General features: G+C 33.6%; 2 protein-coding genes across 2 annotated transcripts; both read left to right on the top strand.

The window, feature by feature from the left end:
* Window positions 1–197: 197 nt before the first annotated feature.
* LOTGIDRAFT_118526 (hypothetical protein) lies at window positions 198–5,157 on the top strand (the record flags this gene model as incomplete). Its single annotated transcript, XM_009056896.1, has 9 exons — window positions 198–340; window positions 1,818–1,899; window positions 2,125–2,247; window positions 2,555–2,615; window positions 2,868–2,930; window positions 3,714–3,759; window positions 4,366–4,456; window positions 4,774–4,846; window positions 5,063–5,157. The coding sequence occupies 9 exons, from the start codon at window positions 198–200 to the stop codon at window positions 5,155–5,157; spliced, it is 777 nt and encodes a 258-aa protein (XP_009055144.1).
* Window positions 5,158–9,343: 4,186 nt separating this feature from the next.
* LOTGIDRAFT_118711 (hypothetical protein) lies at window positions 9,344–20,256 on the top strand (the record flags this gene model as incomplete). The annotated part of the gene is made up of 23 exons (XM_009056895.1): window positions 9,344–9,532; window positions 9,841–9,982; window positions 10,285–10,488; window positions 10,637–10,815; window positions 11,085–11,255; window positions 11,635–11,772; window positions 12,329–12,423; window positions 12,654–12,796; window positions 13,135–13,273; window positions 13,649–13,755; window positions 14,249–14,371; window positions 14,613–14,825; window positions 15,111–15,425; window positions 15,786–15,956; window positions 16,283–16,501; window positions 16,781–16,903; window positions 17,293–17,412; window positions 17,631–17,816; window positions 18,196–18,335; window positions 18,792–18,888; window positions 19,186–19,308; window positions 19,605–19,676; window positions 20,033–20,256. Coding segments are annotated over 23 exons (3,633 nt in total), but the record flags the coding sequence as incomplete, so codon positions are not given.
* Between the last annotated feature and the right edge of the window lie 597 nt (window positions 20,257–20,853).

Raw genomic sequence — 20,853 nt, 5'->3', positions numbered from 1 at the left:
AAATAAAATACTTGTTTAGTTTCTTATCTCACTTACTATTTTACAAAAATATAATTTTGGAAATCAAACTCTTTCTAAAAATTTAAGAATTTTATATTTTTTAAGAAATCCAATCATTTATGAGGAAAATCGTAAGTGCGGTGATTTTATTTCTAAGCGCATGCGTACTATTCCGCACATGTCTCGGTGTTGTGTAAATGGCGGGGGAACGATGGATCTTCACGAAGTCTCAATTATTGGAAACCCCCAGCCGAAAATGTGGAGTAGACATCGACAAAGAATTATCATATAGACAGCAAGCAGCAAACTTGATTCAAGAAATGGGACAGCGGCTCCAAACGTATCCTGATCATTGTTAAATTTTGGTTTCATTTCGACCATTGTTGATGACGGAATTTCACCATGACGCTCGCCATTTGCATTTTGTTTCGACTTTTTTGTCGTTGAATATTTGTGTATTTGGCGTTTATTTGATGTAATTTCTTCGTCAGTTTGTTTCTCTATGATGTCTCGTGTAAGAAGGAATGGTTTTGAAGCCATTTTGAGGACTAATTCGTATCCAAAACTCGTTTGAAGTTTCGCACTAAGATGACCTGACCGGCTAGACAAGTCACGTGATAAATAGGTCATTGATATATAATAGATCTAGATCCATTGCGTTTTAAAAATAAATATTGAATATTTTCTGCGAAAATTTGTATTTTTGCATCAATTAATACATTCACTTTCCCCATCACATATATATTCATTTATGAAAGCATCTTCATATTGTAACATGAAATAAGCTTCAAACATAACATAAATCTTTCTTTTCCTGTAATAGAGCGGTGATGACTAATTGCATACCTTATTTCAGTTCTTTCTACTTTATCATCTAATTTGCTCATTCCTAATTGTATCCTATTCTTGTTTTAAAAGCAAACATCATTTGAGTAACTCACATTTCATTTCTAGACTCTAAATGTAAATCTTATGGTCATGTCTCTGATGTTGATTTTCTTATTAATCTTTTGGAATCAGAACATGATCCCTATATGTCTTAATATCCAAGTATACACTTTGGGTAACAGAATTTGAAAAGAGTACTGGTATTCTAGTTTAGTTTTGTAGATTATCGATACAATTATCTTCTCTTTCCCACATCAATTTCTTGTTTAATGTCAGGGGTGCATATAATTCCAGAAAAAACTTTGAAATTGTTATATTGTAATTTCTAATCCAACAACTTGGTTGTGGGTTACAGAATCCACATGCATTTGACAGCAAATAAGAATTGGCTACTAAGATATTTTGCCACTGAAATGCATAAAATCCTCTCCACCTCCAAATCCATACTGATATCGCAGTCCTTAACAAGCTTGCATTACTCGAATTTACTTCACAATAGTGGCAGTTTCACTTATAAAGCATTTCAGGCATGATGCCAAGAAATATTCTGTTCAGACGCAATTGCTTTCTTTACATTGTTTAGAGCATTAAGCTCAATATGAAATCTGTTTTCCTACCACTCATTAGGTCTCAACTTTTGATAATGAGTTGCCATTTCTATTGTCACCAAACACAATTCACTATCCAAAAAGCAGTTGATTGTTTTCAAGTTTTCATTCTAATTCTTTTTGAATGACCACCAGGAAAAAATGAAGTGATTGCATAATTCCCTAGTAGGAAATAAGAGCAAATAATCTGCTTTTGTAATATTATGTTTCTTTACTTTTCACCAAGGTCTCTTGACAATATTTGCAAAGTAAGCAGGAAATAAGTCTTATTTTGATGCTATTTGCAATATTCTATTTTTACAAACCTTAACAAATTTTCAGAAATCAATTATGTATCAACACAGCTATAGTTTATATGCACCGTTTCTACATGTTCCACAGTTTTACCAAATTTAACAGAAATGTAAGTTTAAGTTGTAATGTTTTTACTCTTGAGTAATAATACAATCTTGTATTGGGTTTTAAGAAAGTTTGTCAAAATTTTATTGATAGTGGACAAAATGCCAAGTATGAATTTTTAGAGAAATTCATTGAATTTATCATTCAAACCTTGGCCAGTACTTCTATAGAAGAGTTTCTTCTATAAAAGCGATAATAATTTCTTCAATTTTGATTTGATATTTTTCAGGTGATGAGCCCAGCTTGTTTATTTTTAGCTGCCAAGGTTGAAGAACAACCTCGTAAATTAGAACATGTGATAAAAACAGCTCATAGTTGTTTAAGAGAGGGTTCTCTTGATACCAAAAGTGAGGTAAAAATTAATTTCAATATCATGTCAGATAATACAGCTTTATATAGCGAATGTATGATGTAAATTTAGTTATTCCTTAAAGGATTTATCTCTCCATACAATTTAATGATAATTAATGTCAAAGAAATACCATAGTAGGTTGAAATCCCCTGAAAAAGGTAATAAATGACCTGTCAAATTTTGTAGCTGCATGTGGACTGAAAAGTTGATAAGTCAGTCAGTAACAGCAGGACACATCAATTCGACTTAATCTCCATGATATTTTGATGTTGTACCATATTTACAACATTATTTTCTGTGTTTGTAGACTTACCTCGAATATGCTCAGGAACTTATTATAAATGAAAACATTCTTCTTCAAACTCTAGGTAAGCCACAATTTTGCTTTTCTCTACCTTCTGCCTCCATTTTTGTTACCAATCCATAATAGTCTTAAGAATTAGGATGAATTTTTTATAATGGTGTTATATGATAATAAAACACGTAATTATCCGCTAGGAGAATAACTTGACAATGATTACAGAAATTTAGATATCATTGTGTCAAAGGAAGACATGAGCTATGGACAAAATAATATAGTTCTTGAAAAGTTGGAGTCCTGAAGATATCTTTTATTGCAGGGTTTGAAGTACGAGTTGACCACCCTCACACAACAGTTGTTACTACATGTCAGTTAGTTAGAGGTAGGACTATTATATAACCCTCAAAATAATATCTGCCTATGATGGATGCCTACTATCTTTGCCCTTCAATGATGAATTATGTGCAGAAAAGTACACTTCCCCATTTTTTCTTGGAGAAGCATAATGATGAAAAGAACACTGAAAAAATATAGGAATTTATCTTTCCATCCATGAAGAGTTTTTCAGTTTTTCTTTTCATTTGTCAAGTCGAATATTTCTTTTAAGAAAATAATTGATACAATAATTTTGACTGACAAAGAATAAGATATTCTGATAAAGTCTTAAATTTCAACCTTGCAACCCAGAAATTTGTCCAATTATTCAATAATTCTAAATCTTTTAAATCTTTCCACTTCAACTGTTGAAGTTTTGGCAGTGTTTTCTATTCATAAACGAATTCCAAATTTGACAAGTTATGGGTTGCTTGTGTTGAAATTATTATTGTGGCTTTATGGCATGTGGCTTAAACTAAAAGCATAAATTTTACTTAATTGAGAATATGTGATGTCATGGAATTAACTTAAAAGTTGACTACATAGTGGCATAGACATGTCACAGAGATTATTTGTATATTATGCCAGTCACCCGATTTTTATGCAAGTATGTCTTATAAACATGAGATTACAGTGCATGAAAATGATAGCTCTGGCAATCATCAAGATGTCATAAATTCTAATTGTGATATCATGGTATATATACTGAGCTAATGTATTACTTTGTTTCTTTTTGATCCTGTTCTGCTCGGTGTCTTCTGATGTTGATGGATGTCGTCTGGTATTATAGCTAGTAAGGATTTGGCCCAGACGTCCTATTTCCTGGCAACCAACAGGTGGTTACCAATTCTTATTGTATCCATATTAACATAAATATACAATTGAAACTATGTGATCGACTGAAAATGGCTTAAATTGAGGGTTTTGGTTTTGAGGCTGAAGGTTGATAAATCAGAAACTTTTTTGAGGGGTTGCTTCAACTTTCAAAATGATTTTCAATGAATATTTTAGTTCCATAATGGAACCTGTTCTTTAAGTTAAGATTTTCTTATCAATTGACTGGTCGATAAAGGTATGATATATGTTACCTTACCTGAAAGTAACAAAATACAATAAAATAAATAACTAATCTAAATTCTTAAAAAATTTGATTTTATAAATTTGTAAATTTATTTGAAAATTGAAGCAACCAGAATTATTTTTTTAAATAACTTGCTACAGAAAATACAACCAAGGAAATGGGAATAAAATTTTGTCTCTTGAGTAACTTAAAAATTCATGTTTTGTTTCAATGTAAAGTAGATAGATTTATCAAAAAGCGAAATTCCTATTTCCATGGTTACTGACTAACTTTTGAATTTCAGAATCCAGAATGGCTGATTTCTTTTCTTTGCAATTCTTTATTGTTCCTGATAATTAAAACATTCATCAAACAATTTCAGCTTACATTTAACAACAATGTGCCTGCAACAGAAACCCAATGTTGTAGCTTGTGTGTGTATTCATCTGGCTTGTAAATGGTCAGGATATGAGGTAGGCATATTGTGATATCTTTTTTTTTTGCACGGTTGGATGGACACTGAATTTAATGAATGAATTGATATTGGTCATTAAAGTTAGCAGCTCTTGAGTTCTTGAAACAAGCTAACAGCTGAACATTTCATAAGGGATATTTTATCAAAAATTTCACAACAATGGTGCATTAGTTTATGTGCATTGTGAATTACATTATTAAAGAAAGTAATGATACTTGCTTAAGTTTACAGCAAATGTAAGGACCCCTGATATATCAGTGCAGACATTTTTCACAGTTCGTCATGAATGTAAATTAGTAGTCTTATAATTTTCAGATTCCCTCATCCCATGAAGGAAAGTTATGGTTTAATTATGTAGATAAACATATTACTATTGACTTGTTAGAAGGTAAGGTGCCCCTTTCTTATACTTTCTTATAAGTTGGAGCTGTATTTCTAGAATACAATGTATGTTTCTCCAATGACTGTTTTCCATGCTATCTCCATGAACGCTGTCGACATGGTTAAGACTGGAGAGTCCCTCTGTTAACTAGAAAGGTGTTCTGTTTTGCTAACCAGATGGGTTTTTTCTTCAATATTCAGAGTAGTATGGTCTTTGTTTCAGAGCTGACTCAAGATTTTCTGAATATACTAGATAAATGTCCAAGTCGACTGAAAAAGAAGATAATGACATGGCGTGTAAGTTATATATTTATATAGAATAAGGCTAATACACAAAATTTTGGATGTGTCAAATATCAAAAACTTATAGGGATTGTAAAGAGAATTTCTCCATTTTTTTCCTGTATTTCAGACTCAAATAGCATCAATTCCTTTCCAAATCGGACGTCTGTAGTCGTACAATTCCACTAAAAGTAAGTGTTTGATGACGTCACTATTCTGTGAAAAGCATATTTTGCTATGAATAACGTCATCAAATGCTTATTTTTTGTGGAATTGCAAGAAAAAATGTCTGACTAAAAATTGAAATGGTGCAAATTGATGCTGTCAGTGTCCTTGATACACGTTAAAATTTTAGAAAACCTCTTTACAATCCCTTAGATCTTTACTTTACTACAGTCTGTTTCATAGTACTAATAATATATCAGACTGGATATGTATATTGTATTGATCAGCTGATTCTACTGACCTATTAACTAAATAAACACTTAATTTCATTAATATATACTTTATGTATATTAGTAAGCTGAAAGTACTATGTTCAAGACAGCTGTTACTATAGAGGCTGGCAGGTGCTCTGTTATAATTATCTAAATGTAGCACAATATGTTATATGTCAAGCAGGTGCTCCTTAATTGTTACTTTAATATAATATATATCATCTCTTTACAGTCTGGTAAAAATGGTGATGAATCTATGAAAGGTGATGCTGTTCAATCAACGAGTAAAAGTGGAGAATCGTCCTCCTCCAAACCTAAATCGGATTCAAGCCATTCCCGGAATATATTTGAAGATTCTTCAGCTATTATAAATGATGTGAAGGCAAATTCAGAACGATCTCAACATCCAACAAATACAGCAAGTAGTTCAGGATCTTCACGATCAACTGATAGTAAATCTCATTCAGGCCACCCCCCTCTAAATATAAAAGACTATAAACAACACAAAGAATATAAGGAACGAAAGGAAAAGGAGAGAATGACTGTTCATTCAAGTCATGCTAGTAATAAACCTCACGGGAATGGAGATGTTAAAAGATCACATCATCACGGTCGTGTGGACCCTGAACGAAAAGCAACACAACATGCGTTTGATAGTTTACATCACATGTCTCGAGAAGACACCAAACGACATGAAACGAAACGAGAGCATAGCTCTCCTTTGAAAATGACAATAAAGTCTGACAAATCGAGATCACATGATATGAGTTCTAAGGCTGTGAAACGTTCTCATCAATCTGATAATGAGTTGTCTGATGTTAGTGAAAGACATTCTAAACATCGTCGTAGTGAAACACATCCTATTTCTAATGACAATTTTCCTGCTGGTACAATTAATCACACAGACTTATTCAGTGGACAGAATTATCCCCCTTCATCCAATAAAGTGGAAACTGGTAACGGAAGCTCTGGTGGTGATCGTCATTCTAAAAACAGAACTGTTTATAGTGAAGGGGGCAATAACTCTGATAGAGCTATGTGGAGCTCTGGTAAATCAAGTACAAAATCACCTGGAAGTTCAAGTGTGAAAAGTTCAAATTCATCACGTAAAGATCGCAGTATATTCTCTCCCCCACAACACCTATCCCATCATCCACCTCCTCCACCCCATATGCTTCAAAATAAATTAGGGTTGAATCAGTCGGGACCACCCCCTCCCCCACATGTTCTTACTAAAGGCAATATGAATGCTTCGTTTGATCAGTCATATCAACGAAGTCATCAATCAAATTATGGGCAAGCACAATATCCTAATCCTAACATGATGTGTAACTCTTATCAGGACAGTCAACACTCTGCTGTGCAGGGAATGAACTCTAATGGGGGCTCGATGCCAGGATCAAACCAGCAGGAGGTGATAGGTGATTTACAGTCACAGTTACAGAATATTATCAATCATCAAAAATATCAAATAGCACAGCAACAAGCCCAGTCTCAACAGCCTAGTATCTTTGATATAGACTTGTTGGACTCTGATTTAGGTACCACACCGCCTCTGCCCCCACCCCTCCCACAAAATAATGCACCTCAGCCTCCTCCCCCTCCTTATTAATCCTCAATATGATTATGGCCAAGTTTTTGTATGTAAGAAATTTAATATATTATTTTGAAAGATTTTGGAGACCAGAAGTACTGGTCTGTTAGCTTGTGTATGGATAACCGTGTTTTTGTTGATGTTTATTTTCTATTTTTTTTTCGGAGTGAAAGGAACTAAATGTATACATAAGACTTTTTTATGTACAAATGTAAAATAAATCAGACTTTTCAATAAAATTGAACTTGATAAATCCAGATAATCCTGATTTGTGTCTGCTTGAATTTGTATACTCTCCCACAAAATCAAGATATTCTGAAGAAAATAGATTGCAGTTTGTTTCCTCTGACTTGCAAATTGGATGTTGTCAAGCCAATATTGGAAGCAGCTTGTGCAATGCAATGTTCTGGTGTGCTAAAAAGCCTGGTGGGAGTGGTGATGGCACAGTGAGTTATATGCTTGCTTGCTACACTGAAGTTCTGGGATTCAATCATGGACTTGGTAGAGATGACACTGTTGGATTCTTCAACCCAGTCTCCCCATATCAAATGTAGGGGCTGACATGGAAAAAAGAAGTTAGTCGTTTGTATCAGACAAGACCCACATTGTTAAAAAATTCCTTAAATATTGAAAGTATAAAAAAAATAAGAGTAGGCTGATACTGCTTAAATGGCAAAATTTAACTCATTTATTAGCAAAAACGGCTGCAAATAAGAAGGGCGTAATACACCATTCCATAAAAAGCCTCTTGCAATGTGAAGTATTACGATGACTAATACCACCATATGTGCAGGGCGAAGAACAATGCCTAAAACAGGGTCCTCCAACATTAATTCGGATAAAAGTTAACTGTGTTCTTCCATACCCACCGATTATGTCCCTTGAATTTACCTGGCAGGTGACAACCAATGACACACCTGTAATTAGGTCACGTGGTAAAATATACTGGACAGCTTTGAAAAACATGTCGGAGAACTAGCTAGCATGAAGGGAATAAGTTTAGTATTTCTGTCCATTTTAGCGGCGATTTTTCAGATATCATCTGCAGCACGATCAAGTAAGTTTTACAATTTCTATTATTGAATTTTGAAATAAATTAAAGTTTTTGTCGTGTCGTGAAACACCTGAAAATACTCTCACCTGTGATGACCTACTTTAGATATTGTCAAAATGGCGGCCCCTTTTACCTCTAATTAAGGAATTTCATTTATCAATCATTGTTTTAGTATTGATAATACAATATATTAATCTTAAGTTATGATTATCATAAGCTACCTGCATTTATATAATAATTAAAGAGTAGGTAATCAACCAATAATATAAACAACAAAAGTGTGAAAATGAAGAAAATGAGTCACAATATTGGAATTTATTATGACTTATGAAATAACATCGGAAACTTATTGTGGCTTTTTTTAGAGGCAAATTCAATTATTTTCACAAATTTCTAAATTTCTATCACAGATTGTGTTGTTTAATAGAAATTATTCAGATTTGTATAGATTAATTTACTTCATTGTGAAGTGTTTATACCTGCATGATTGTGTAATTTTTATAAAATGAAAAAATAAATGATAAACACACTTAAAATGCCTCACCAGACAAATTTGGATTTAATGAAAAGATATTAATTGATTAATAAAAAAGCTACCATCATCAAATTTCAGTGTCGGCATTAATTTATGTCCAAAACACAACTTAATCTTCAAAAATGTATTAGATAAAAAGAAAAATATAAAGATTTTGTATATGGGGCCATTTTGACTTTTGGGGTCATTTTTATTAAAGTGCCAAATTGACTATAATCCCATTGTATGATGTATTACAGGAGAAATTTACCAATATGATGAATGTAGAACAGCCTACCAGGAACCTGTAGGCATCGGCTCTGGTAGAATTCCAGATTCTGCTTTCTGGTCTTCAGCACCAAATAAAAAACGTCCTGCACATGATGCCAGATTGGGAGACTCATCAGGTAACTCTCTATGATTTAGACATTAATTGGTTAATGAACATTTTGTAGGTCATTCAAGATAGAAAGCTAAATCATTTGTTAAAGGTTTTTTTTTAGTTTATTGTAATTTAAGGTATATGTCTTGTATGAAATATTTTGTGAAACATGTCAACAGATTTTGATATGCTACAATGACAAAATCCTTTAGATCAGATATAACATTATTCACTTGTAGGAGCGTGGACGGCCAGTACCCAGAATTCGGCGCAGTACCTAGCAGTAGATCTAGGACAGCGATATATCATAACCAGTGTTGCCACCCAGGGTAGAAGAGGTAGCGATGAATTTGTAACAGAATATTTTCTTGAGTTTTCTGATGATCGAGAAACTTGGAGAATATATACCAATGAATATGGTATACCAGAGGTAAACTTGTCTTTTTTATTTTCAATTTTTAAGGAACTTAACTACTCCTTTTAGAGATTTAAAAGACTTATTAAGAGGAATTATAAGCCTGAGGGTCATATTAAATCACCAAATTTGGAGAAGCTGAAAGGGTGGTTTGAAAAAATAATTTGCTGCAGAACTGAAATGAAAAAATGGTGCTACTATTAACTTCAGATGAATCAATCAAGGTACATGCTGGAGTCTGTGAAGAGAAGATGGTCTCAAAGTTATCTCAATTAAATTTATGATTTATATTGTTTTACGAAATGAATATTCTTTAATTCTAGATGTTCGATGGTAATACCAATGGTTATCAAGAAGTTAAAAACACCTTACGTTACCCAATCACAGCTAGATATGTAAGGTTTAACCCACAACGATGGAATATGTTTATTTCTATGAGAATAGAGGTATTTGGATGTGTTTTTGGTGAGTATTATTCATCATGTTTTTTTATTACTTTAAGCTTAATCAAATAAAAAATTCAAGTTAAATAAACAAAATTGAAATTCTGCAGGAATTGTATTGAATGCATTTTATGCAGTGATCAGAGAACAGAATTCTTTTGAGTCATTACATATGTTAATGGGATATATTCTGTGAGAGATAAAAATATTTGCCCCTCTAAACAATTAGTGCTCCTATGGATGTGGATGCTTAAAAGCAAGCCATATTCCAAGAGCAGTGATGATCTATTGACTAAAATACTGATATTAATTGTATCCTTTCAGTGCCCTATGTAACATCATTCGGTGGTAGTGGATATATCCAATATGATCTCAGTCAGCAAGCCGTACAGACAGAGGAAGATAAATTAGAGCTACGATTTAAAACCAATAAACCTGATGGAATAATATTCTATGCTAGTGGTAACCAAGGAGATTTTGTGTTATTAGAAATGAGAAGAGGTTTCCTGTACTTCAGATTAGATTTAGGTAAGAGATATTTCATTTGAAGAAATTTTCTAGAAATTTTCTCTCAGAAGTGACAGACTAAGAGCAAAAATTGGATCTTAAGATTTTTGGGAAATGGTGAACAGGTCCATTATAATTTTCTCTATTCATTTCAACTTCATGTTTTTAGGCTCCACACAATTTACCCGAGGACGAACAGAAGTAATTGGTGGCAGTTTATTAGATGATCACAACTGGCACGATGTTGTCATCAGACGTCAGAAACACGAATTACTCGTAGTAGTTGATAGACTGGAAAATAAAGTCAAAACAGAAGGCTTGTTTTACAGGCTAGATCTGGATAAATTTGTGAGTGATAACCTTATTATTTCTAATCAATTACATGAAGCACTTTTTTAAATGGATATTTATGCAGCCATTAAAATCCCAGATTAAAGTGCATTATCTGGAATGACAGTTCTACATTATTATGTTCTTTGACAAAGGTCAAATTGAATTATAGGTGAATTTGAGCTGCCTAGGCATGTCAAGGAACGTTTCTCGTAAGGTTTATATGTAGGATGGTGCACTTAATTGGTTGCTTGGCTTAAACCCACAATGTTGATGTTGTTTTCTAGGTATATATTGGTGGTGTGCCCTATTTTAATCAAGATGGTATTGAAGTCAAGTATAATTTTGTTGGATGTGTCGAAAACGTTGATTTTAACGGAGCTAAATTGTTGGTCGATGCCAAAGCAGGGGAATCAACTATGATTAGAAAAGTTGGCCCGGTTTCTTTTAGTTGTGGGGTAAGATATTGCTATCATATATTTGAAAACCTGAGATGTTATTTTATTATCAAATATACTTTATGTTTAATGATATTTGTAGCCTATAGTGTTTGGGTGTTTACAGATATAGTATATAGTATGTTGATAAAACATTAGTAGACATTTTAGACTACCAATATCAGAACTACAAATTAACAAGCTGCCAACTGAATCTTTGAATATTTGGACACAGTAATGACAATCACTTGTTAAAGTTATATTGTTCCATAAAGCTGTGGTATATATCATACTTACAAATACTAACTGCCATATAAAGACCTTATTTTAATTGCTTTGAATGCCTTTAACAAAATTATTCCTGTGTCTGCTATTATTATTAATTGTTTATATTATTTAGTTGAGATCTGATCCACCACTATCGTTCCCCACATCTACATCTCATCTGTTAGTGAAGGGAGATGGTACAGGCCCAGTCCGAGTACAGTTTGAATTCCGTACCCATGATGAAAATGGCTTACTACTGTATCATCCATTAGTTGTGAATAAACCTGATGAAAAGGTTGAGGTGAGGCCAATATAAAACTATTATTGAGCTGTGTATATTGTATCAGGTTATTGGTGAGATTGGTTTATTGAGACTCTACCCAGCAGTGGTGTTTTTATGAATCATTAGATGTGAAGGGGTAATTCTTTCACTTTTGAAAGTTGGGTGGGTGCCAGGCCAGCCTCTCTTTTCGCCACTGCTTCTAAGAGCTACATGTTAAGTCATTTAAGTCATTTGCTGTAATCTAGAGTTAATTTTCATGTTTTGTATGATTGTGCTCACAGACAATGAATTTGTAAAACGGTTCTTAGCGTAGGAAGAAGCCTGTTCAATATATTCCCATATTTTTTAATTCTCAACAACTTGAATCTAAGAATTACTGCTCACAGGATCTGCTCTCTAATTTTATATAAGCTGTCCTATTCACAGGAAGCACCAATGAAGAAATATTTCTGTATTTTAGGTAAAACTAGATGAAGAAGGCTATGTTCATTATACAATTAATGTTAATGGCCAGAAAGTAGAAGATGTTGTCAGAAATAGTAAGTTTCAATTCAGTTTCAATAATTCAATAATTTTTAATTTTTTGACTTCACTTATAACTGTTTGCTCCTCACTCGAAACGTCTCTTGTTGTTTCAAAGTCTCATTGACAGCTGAAATTGATTGTTAATTTTTTGACTAACTTAGCTATGCTGATCCAAAGAAATTTCTTTATTAAAACGTTTGATATTGACAAAACATCTTGTAAAAAAAATATATATGCTTCGAACAAACTGTAAATTTGGGTACCTGAGCCATTGCAGTTGTGAAACATCCTATACAGAAAAACTAATGATTATTTGCTCTGTTTTTTTTAGCTGATGTTTTGAGTTCAACCCGAAGTTTTACAGATGGTTTATGGCACACCTTCTCAATCTATGTGGATGATAAAATGGTCAACTGTACAGTAGATAGAAATGTTAAAATCTCTAATAGAAGGCTTGAAATAAGTGCTGGAACAGATTTCTATATTGGTGCGTAAAATTCAGGGTTTATATTGTTTTGGGGCTATATTGATGTATGGTATATATTACTGTATATATTACTGTATATTTGTAGTATAGAATGTCAGATGTGGGGAAAATATCCAGAACTTGGGTGAATGAAGAAAATGTTTAATTCAGCAATAGGGTTATACATGTGAGGCTTATGCATGCTTAGCTTGGCATTAGGTACCGTGGCTAAGCCTCCCTGGCTCTGTAGTGCATATAGGATGTAAAATGTTGTTGGTTTTGTTGAAGCGATTTTATACTTATAAAGTATCTTTTTTTCATAAAACTTCGCTTTAAAACTATTTCTATTATGTATTTAGGTGGTTTTGAAATTGTTACGATGGGTTTCCGAGGCTGTATGCGTAAAATTGAAGTTCAGACGAAACAGATTGATCCCGATGATCCACAGATTGTGACGAATGTAGATGCTGATATTGGTAGTTGTGGTATCAGAGACAGGTAAGTCTAGTGTCATTATTATCAAGTCAAAAGCGAGGGAGAGGGGGGAGGGAGTGTCAAGTTGTTCTGATGCGTCTTCAGATACATCTTACAATCTTTAAAGGTGAAGAGTTTGTGAGCTTCATAGAAAAAGAATTTGAATTGTGTTCAAACTTGTTGGTTTTTTATTTTATCCTGACATTGGCTCGCATTGCCACTTTTGAGATCCTGCAACGACTGAGATAATTTATGGTGCAGCAAAAGAATGTTTGGCTAAAATATCAGCCTTATGAATCTTTTAATTCATAGGACTCAAAAAATATACATGTTCTGTTAACTTGACATGTCTTTATATTGTTAACATACCTGTTAATTATGTTATTTTGTTATTTTTAGATGTACACCCAACCCATGTGAACATGGTGGACGATGTCATCAAGATTGGAATAGTTTCTATTGTAATTGTGATGGAACTGGATACAAAGGACAGTTGTGTCATATCTGTAAGTATCTCAAACAAAATATACAAAAAAATATATTATGGTATAGCAAGCTTCTATAATAACAAAGCACATAATATATCAGCACAATTTCGGCTATAGTTTTGATAATAATCCTGAGTGCTCTTCTTTTCATTCTCTACACAATCTTATTTGGTACACCCTTGGGTGACTTTGATTGAACCTCTGTGGTCAAGCTAGAGTTGATGCAGTGCACAAGCCGAGCTGAATTTGATCAAGTTACGGCCATATGGCAGGAACTTTCAACTATATATAGGCATTTTATGTTAACTTGTGTTTTACTCTCCAAATAGTGAGTGTCCAAACTTCTAACTAGGTCAAATATTACCTCACTATTACTCAACTATTACAGTTCTGTTGTGACTCGAGTGACTGGAGTCTAACCCGGGCTCCAATCAAAGTTACCCTGTAATACTGCCTTTGAGACAATGTCTGTGCAATGCCTATATTAACCTGTACTGTTTCAATATTTCAGCTGCTTATCAAGTATCATGTGCCATGCACAAACTGTATTCAAATGTTGAAGGAGTAGAAGATGCTATGATAGATCCTGATGGTTCTGGACCTCTGAAACCATTCCCTGTACAATGTGATACTGGTAGGTGCTAGTAATTTTTGTCACTTCAGGGCTAGGGAGAGTTAAATTGAATTGGACACTGCATCAGGGTTGAAGGGTAATTTTGGTCATTAATCAAGGGTTCAGGCGGGTTTTTCATAAATCCTTTGAGTGAATATTGGAGCTCCATGAGACAATTATTATTATTACATTTATTTAAGAGGTATTGCACAATTGAAAATAAATTTAAAGAAATTTTATATTGTTATTTATTATTTTACAGTATCAGAAAGAATAACAAAAACTAAAATATCACATGACAGTATGAGTAGAATCACAGTCAATGGTTATGATGAACCAGGATCGTATGTACGGTTGATTAATTACGTCACTGATCTTCCAGAGCTTACAGAGATTATAGAACGAGCTCAGAGCTGTCGTCAATTTATTCAGTATTTCTGCAATAATTCACGACTTTTAGCTCCAATCAACTCAGGTAAGAAATTCTAAATGACTGTCAATAGGAAAAGCAACATATGGATCTAAAATCCTTTTCATAAGGAGTGAGAGAGCCATTTGAGTAAGATGTTTGTGTCACTTGCTGAAGTTATCTATGGGTTCAATGGAGAGAGTGCTGTTGATTTAGATCCTCTGACCTCAGATAATATTTCTCAATTTCAAGAACCTAATAACATTAAGAAAGGACATCCCATTTAATTGCATTTCAAATTGTGTATTACAGGTCCAGTAGACAACACTGACACCAACCAAAATCCTTTAGTCAACAACCAAAATAGTAACTTACCCCGTACATATGGTTGGTGGGTCGGTAGAACATTTCAACCTATGTATTATTGGGGTGGGGCAGCCCCAGGCTCAGGGAAATGTCAGTGTGGGTTGGAAGAGAAAGGTTGTGAGGGTGGCAGTACGACTTGTGATTGTGATGCTATGTTACCAGTAGAGAAAAATGATGGTGGATATTTGGTCCATAAAGAATATCTACCAGTTATTGAGCTCCATTTTGGTGATACTGGAACAGTCACTGATAATAAATTAGGAGCTCATCTTCTTAAAGAGTTGGAATGTGAGGGAGATGGTAAGTGGAATCTTGTATTGATTTTGTGTTGAAATTTTGTCTCAAAGATCTGTATTGCTTCAATGATGTGGAAACCTTAAGTTAGTAGAGAGCAATATCCAAAAATTCAGGGTTGAATATCCAACATGTTAGTGGAACCAACCATTCTTATTCTAAAAATTTAACTGTCATTTCAATCTGTCCTGTCTCCAAGTGGAAATTGTCTTTGTTAATTATTAAAATTATATAGATTGTCCTTGTTGTGTGCACCATTAAAATGGAAAATGGTGATACTGAACTGCATGTTAAAAGTAACCATGAAATTTTTTTTTGTTCAAGATTAAAATGTTGTAGTCATTGTTTATTTTGATGCCATTATAGATTTATTTGATAATGTGGTCACGTTCCGTAAAGCTGATGCTACAATAGAATTTGCCACATTTGAGGCAGAGAACGCTGGTGATATTTGGTTCCAGTTCCGTACAACTACCACTGATGGTGTCATGATCCATAACACAGGACCTGTTGACTTCATTGAGGTCAGACTCTTCCGTAAGTGTTTCTGCTCGTTTATTTTATAGTCTTTTCGTCTCAAAATTGAAAGAAGAACATGGTATTGATACCATCTTAGGCCTGTACATCATATTTTAGAAGTAAAACCTTGGCTCTCTGAAATTTAAATCAGGTGGAATATAAATATCAAATATCACCTAGCCATCAGCAAACGGAATGTGGATTTAGCAAACCCAATCCAGTTGTAGAGAATTAAAAAATGTTTCAGAAGGATGAGCATGCATTGACTCACTAACTGTACCTACCACTATAGTTACTATAGGAAGGTTAATAGTTAGCATCATTCTAATTTCTTTTCCTTTCAGAAATGGACACGATTCAGTTCCGTTATAATGTTGGTAATGGAGTAGTGGTGTTGTCGTTTAAATCACCAGGACCTCTGAATGATGATAACTGGCATACTGTACATGTTGAACATAATCGTAAACAGGCTTGGATGAGAATAGATGATCAACCAGATGTATTTGTTAGTGAAGATTCTGATTTAATTAGAATGTTAGATCTTACTGGACAGCTGGTTATAGGTATGTCAAATACAATAGAAACCATTTAGAGTCCTCCTAAAGAAATAATCCAAAACACTCTCTATTTTCAAAATGTATCCTGGCGATTGATTGAGCTATTGCTTATAAATAATGTGCATATATTTTATCAATATAAATAACACTTAATAATTGGTTCAAAAATACATTGCAGTATGTCATGGAAAAGAATGTCTACATATATACACTAGCTAATCATATTATTTAATCTTTTGTGCTGTTTGTCCTAGAATGTGAGTTAAATTATTGGGTATATTATAGGAGCTGCGGTAGATTATAATGATGGATATGTAGGATGTATGAGGGGTCTACGTGTTAATGGTCAGTTGTTAGATATGAGAGGTATGGTAGAGAGAGGAGAGGTTACTTATGGTGTTTCTGTTGGTAAGTTATATATTTCAACATGCAATAGAAAAAGCATTTTTTGAGTAGGCCATGAGAGAAATACTCTAGGCTTTAGCAGGCATTCCATCAAGAGCTCAAAAAAAATTGAGGTGGTACGTGTTTATTACAAATAATAAGGATGCTGGTTTTTGGCCAAACATCTTGAAATTTGATCTTTCCTGGATTATCCATACACATTCACAACTGAAACTATGAGGAAAAATGATTTATTCATAGTCAACGGACTTTCACACACTAAAGGAGTTTAAACCCAAGACCATCTTTTCTTCAATGTTACCACACAAATGACATTGTGTCTTAAGCACTAACAGACTTAAACTGATTTCATATCATTTAAATTAATTATTTTCTCGTGTGATATATTACAGGGTGTGTAGGTAAATGTAGCAGTAGTCCATGTTTTAATGGTGGTACATGTCGTGAAGGATATTCTGGTTACACCTGTGATTGTTCTTATACACCATTTAGAGGCTGGATGTGTGGACGAGGTTAGTGTTATCTTTATCACCATTTATCTCAAGTCAGTTTGTTTTATTCCTCTACAATCTAAAACCTAGCAAGACAATTTCCATATTGAACACTGCAAAGTGTTGCCCTTCACTATTTGTGGAAAGAAGTAGGAAACACAGGTGACTCAGTGAGTTGGTATCTTTCCCTCATTGTCTTCAACTTTTTTAGGTTTTGAAATTTTTATTTTTTTTTTCAGAGGTTGGAGTGAATTTACAAAAGAATTATCAAGTAAAATATGAGTTTGATGCCATTCAAGGTCTCTCTGCCTCGGATTTCCAGTTTGCTCGAGTTGGATTCTCCACGAAAGAAAAACAGGGAATTTTGTTACAGATTAGAAATGAGGCTAATACTGAATATATTACTGTAGAGGTCAATAACAATGGTAAGTCAAAACAAGTCATTGGAAAATATATTATGTTAGTATCAAGACTCTGAGTGAAATTTTCCTTGATAACAAAACACTAGTAGTGAACTATGCGGAAAATAGAAATTTTGCCACATTCATTTGAGAATTGAGTATCTTTTTGGCAGTGGCAGAGACAGGTTTACATCCGAAAGAGGGATCGAAATATCTGAGGTTGCCCGAATTTCTAACCTAGTTATGAGATTTTTGCCCAAAAAACATGTCTTCGGGGCTGCCTCCTCTGCTCCCCCTTTAACTCAGCCACTGCTTATTGGGCTAGTAACAAGTATTATTGGCTCATTTTTAATTTTATAGTATCAAGGTTGTTGTAAACATTGAGTTATTATATTTTGTACAGGTGGAGTGAGGGTAGCTTTAGATGTAGGTTTTCAGAGAGAAGAGGTGAATACACCTAATCAGGGTATAGATTATACAAATGGACAACAACATGAAGTCGTAGTGCAACGTAGTAATAAAGGACGTACCATTAAAGTACAGGTAAGCTGTCTGAAGTTATTGGCCAGATGAAGGTGATGGGACAATTATGGAAGAGAGATTGTTGCTTAGTCTCCCCATTTTTAAAAAACCTGAGGTTAAAATAACATTAACCATTGCATGTGTGTACAGCAGGAGAAGCCTATATTTGCCGTGTCTGAGAAGGAGAAGCCTATATTTGCCGTGTCTGAGCAGGAGAAGCCTATATTTGCCATGTCTGAGCAGGAGAAGCCTATATTTGCCATGTCTGAGCAGGAGAAGCCTATATTTGCCATGTCTGAGGAGGAGAAGCCTATATTTATAGGATAAAGGGTTATTGTGTAATTTATTACTTGATATTTAAAAACAAAACACTATTACTAGTATATGAAATTTTTATATGTTTAAATCATACACTATTGAGGCAGATTACAAACAAAACCTACAATTACTAATGAAATGATATAATAATTTTTGTAGGTTGATAATTATGCTCCATCTATTAAAACATTTGATGTAGCTGACAATGGTGATACTATTTTAGATAATCCTAAATATCTATTTATTGGTAGCAACAGTAAGTATTGTATTCTTTAATCAACTATAAACTGAGAGATCTGGAGCTGTTGGGTACTTTCTGAGTAAAGTCCATGCTCCAACTTTGATCAATAGTATAGTGTTAAGAGTGAAGTGTTATTTATCTCCATGTCAATGATGCAGGTCAAAGGATCTTGTTTTAAAGAACCAATGTATGTTACTTGGATCAACAGTCCATTAAAGACGTATAAAAGATCCCTCATTAGTTTTCTTTGGAAGTGAAGATATATAGCCTATATGGATATATGAAGTCACTGATAATTATTTTTCTATTTAGATACTGCGGATACATCTAGAGGTTTTGAAGGATGTATTTTCAGAGTTCAGGTGGATAATATTTTCCCTTTAAAACGAGCTTTCCAAGATCCTAAACCTGATTTTATCACTTTAAATCCACCAGGTAGGTGACATTAACAAATTCTGTCTGTCATTTAACCAGATAAATTGAGAAAATATGTTGTAAATGTTATTCAAGAAAAAATCTTATAAATGTTCTTTAGGTTTTGCAAGGTTAAAGTCATTAATTAATGATGGGATAACAATTATTGTCAAAAAAATTGCCCAATGTCCAAAGGGTTATTATGAATGAACAAAAGCCATTCCCCAGGTTGACTGGAACAACTGTGCTTATCAACCAAACCTAGCCTATACTCCTAAAACTACTGAGAATATCTCATAATAAATATTTAGGTGCAGTAAAAGAAGATATGTGTGGTTTTGAAGAAATAACACAACCTGGAGATATTTTAGAGTCCCGTCCTAAAGGGGGTGACTATATTAATGTTACCTACCCTTACGTAGCACCAGAGGGAATGTCCGAGGAGGAGAGAGCCATATTAGGAGGTAAGAATGATATTCATTACCAGGTTCTGTAGATTTTAAGTTACTTGCTCGGCTTGTCCAAATGATGATCTGAATGTCTTGCTGTAACATTCTTATTATAAGAGTAAAAATCAGTTACAAATCTTGGTATCTTTTTAGCATGAGGCTATATGAGTTTTTTTTATTGAAAAAAAAAATAGTGCTGTTATCTTGAAGCTGTAGACCTCTTTTAGCATATTTTTGAGGAAATTTGCCAGTCTGAGCCAGTTATGTATGGTTTTAAGTTTATCTTAAATGTAGAGTACCTGATTTTCATATGATAAAATTATTCTTTTCAGCCATTTTAGCAATAGTATTTTTATGTTCCATCATATTCCTGGTGTTTCTATTCCGACGTAGAGACAAGGGAGACTATGATACACAGGAAGCTAAAGGTGCAGACGTGGCAGATAACCAGGATGCAGCAGTCATGTACAATGAAACTGGTATTGGTGAAATAGCTAAACGACAAGAATGGTTCATGTAGGCTCAAACATAAATTATACATATTCAGACAAAGATAAAAATGCACATGCCTTAGCTATGCCAATTGGGTCAATCTACTTTATTTTGAGGTAGTTCAAGTAGTGATGAGCACATTGTAGATCCACCATGTATAGTTTAAATCACTATTTTTTATACCTTGACAAATAGACTAATGTAGTTCAGGCCCAATGTATATATATTTTTGTCTGATTATACCTACTATGCATTCCAGCAACTCATATTTGGCTGCTTTTCAGAATTTCATGCATTGAAACAATATTTAAAATTTAATAGTATATACCACTCTACTTATGATGGTTGAATCTTCAACTTGTGGTGCATAATGGAAAAATCTCATAATATAACTAAAACATAACAAAAATCAAAATTTCATAACTTAGTACCAGGTACAATTATTACGAACCATTTTCAATAGATTTTACTGATTTTAAGACCACCTTAGATTGTACATGTTAATGCCCATATATCATGAACAGACATGAATCAAGCCATAAAAACGATAGAAAGTGCTGTAGACCTTGTAGATACTTTTTTTTATATGAATTGTATCATATTGTAAATATCATTTTTATACACA

The sequence above is a fragment of the Lottia gigantea genome, assembly GCF_000327385.1.
Source record: "Lottia gigantea unplaced genomic scaffold LOTGIsca_29, whole genome shotgun sequence".
Lineage (NCBI taxonomy): Eukaryota > Metazoa > Mollusca > Gastropoda > Lottiidae > Lottia > Lottia gigantea.
This window is presented reverse-complemented; position numbering and strand designations above follow the sequence as displayed.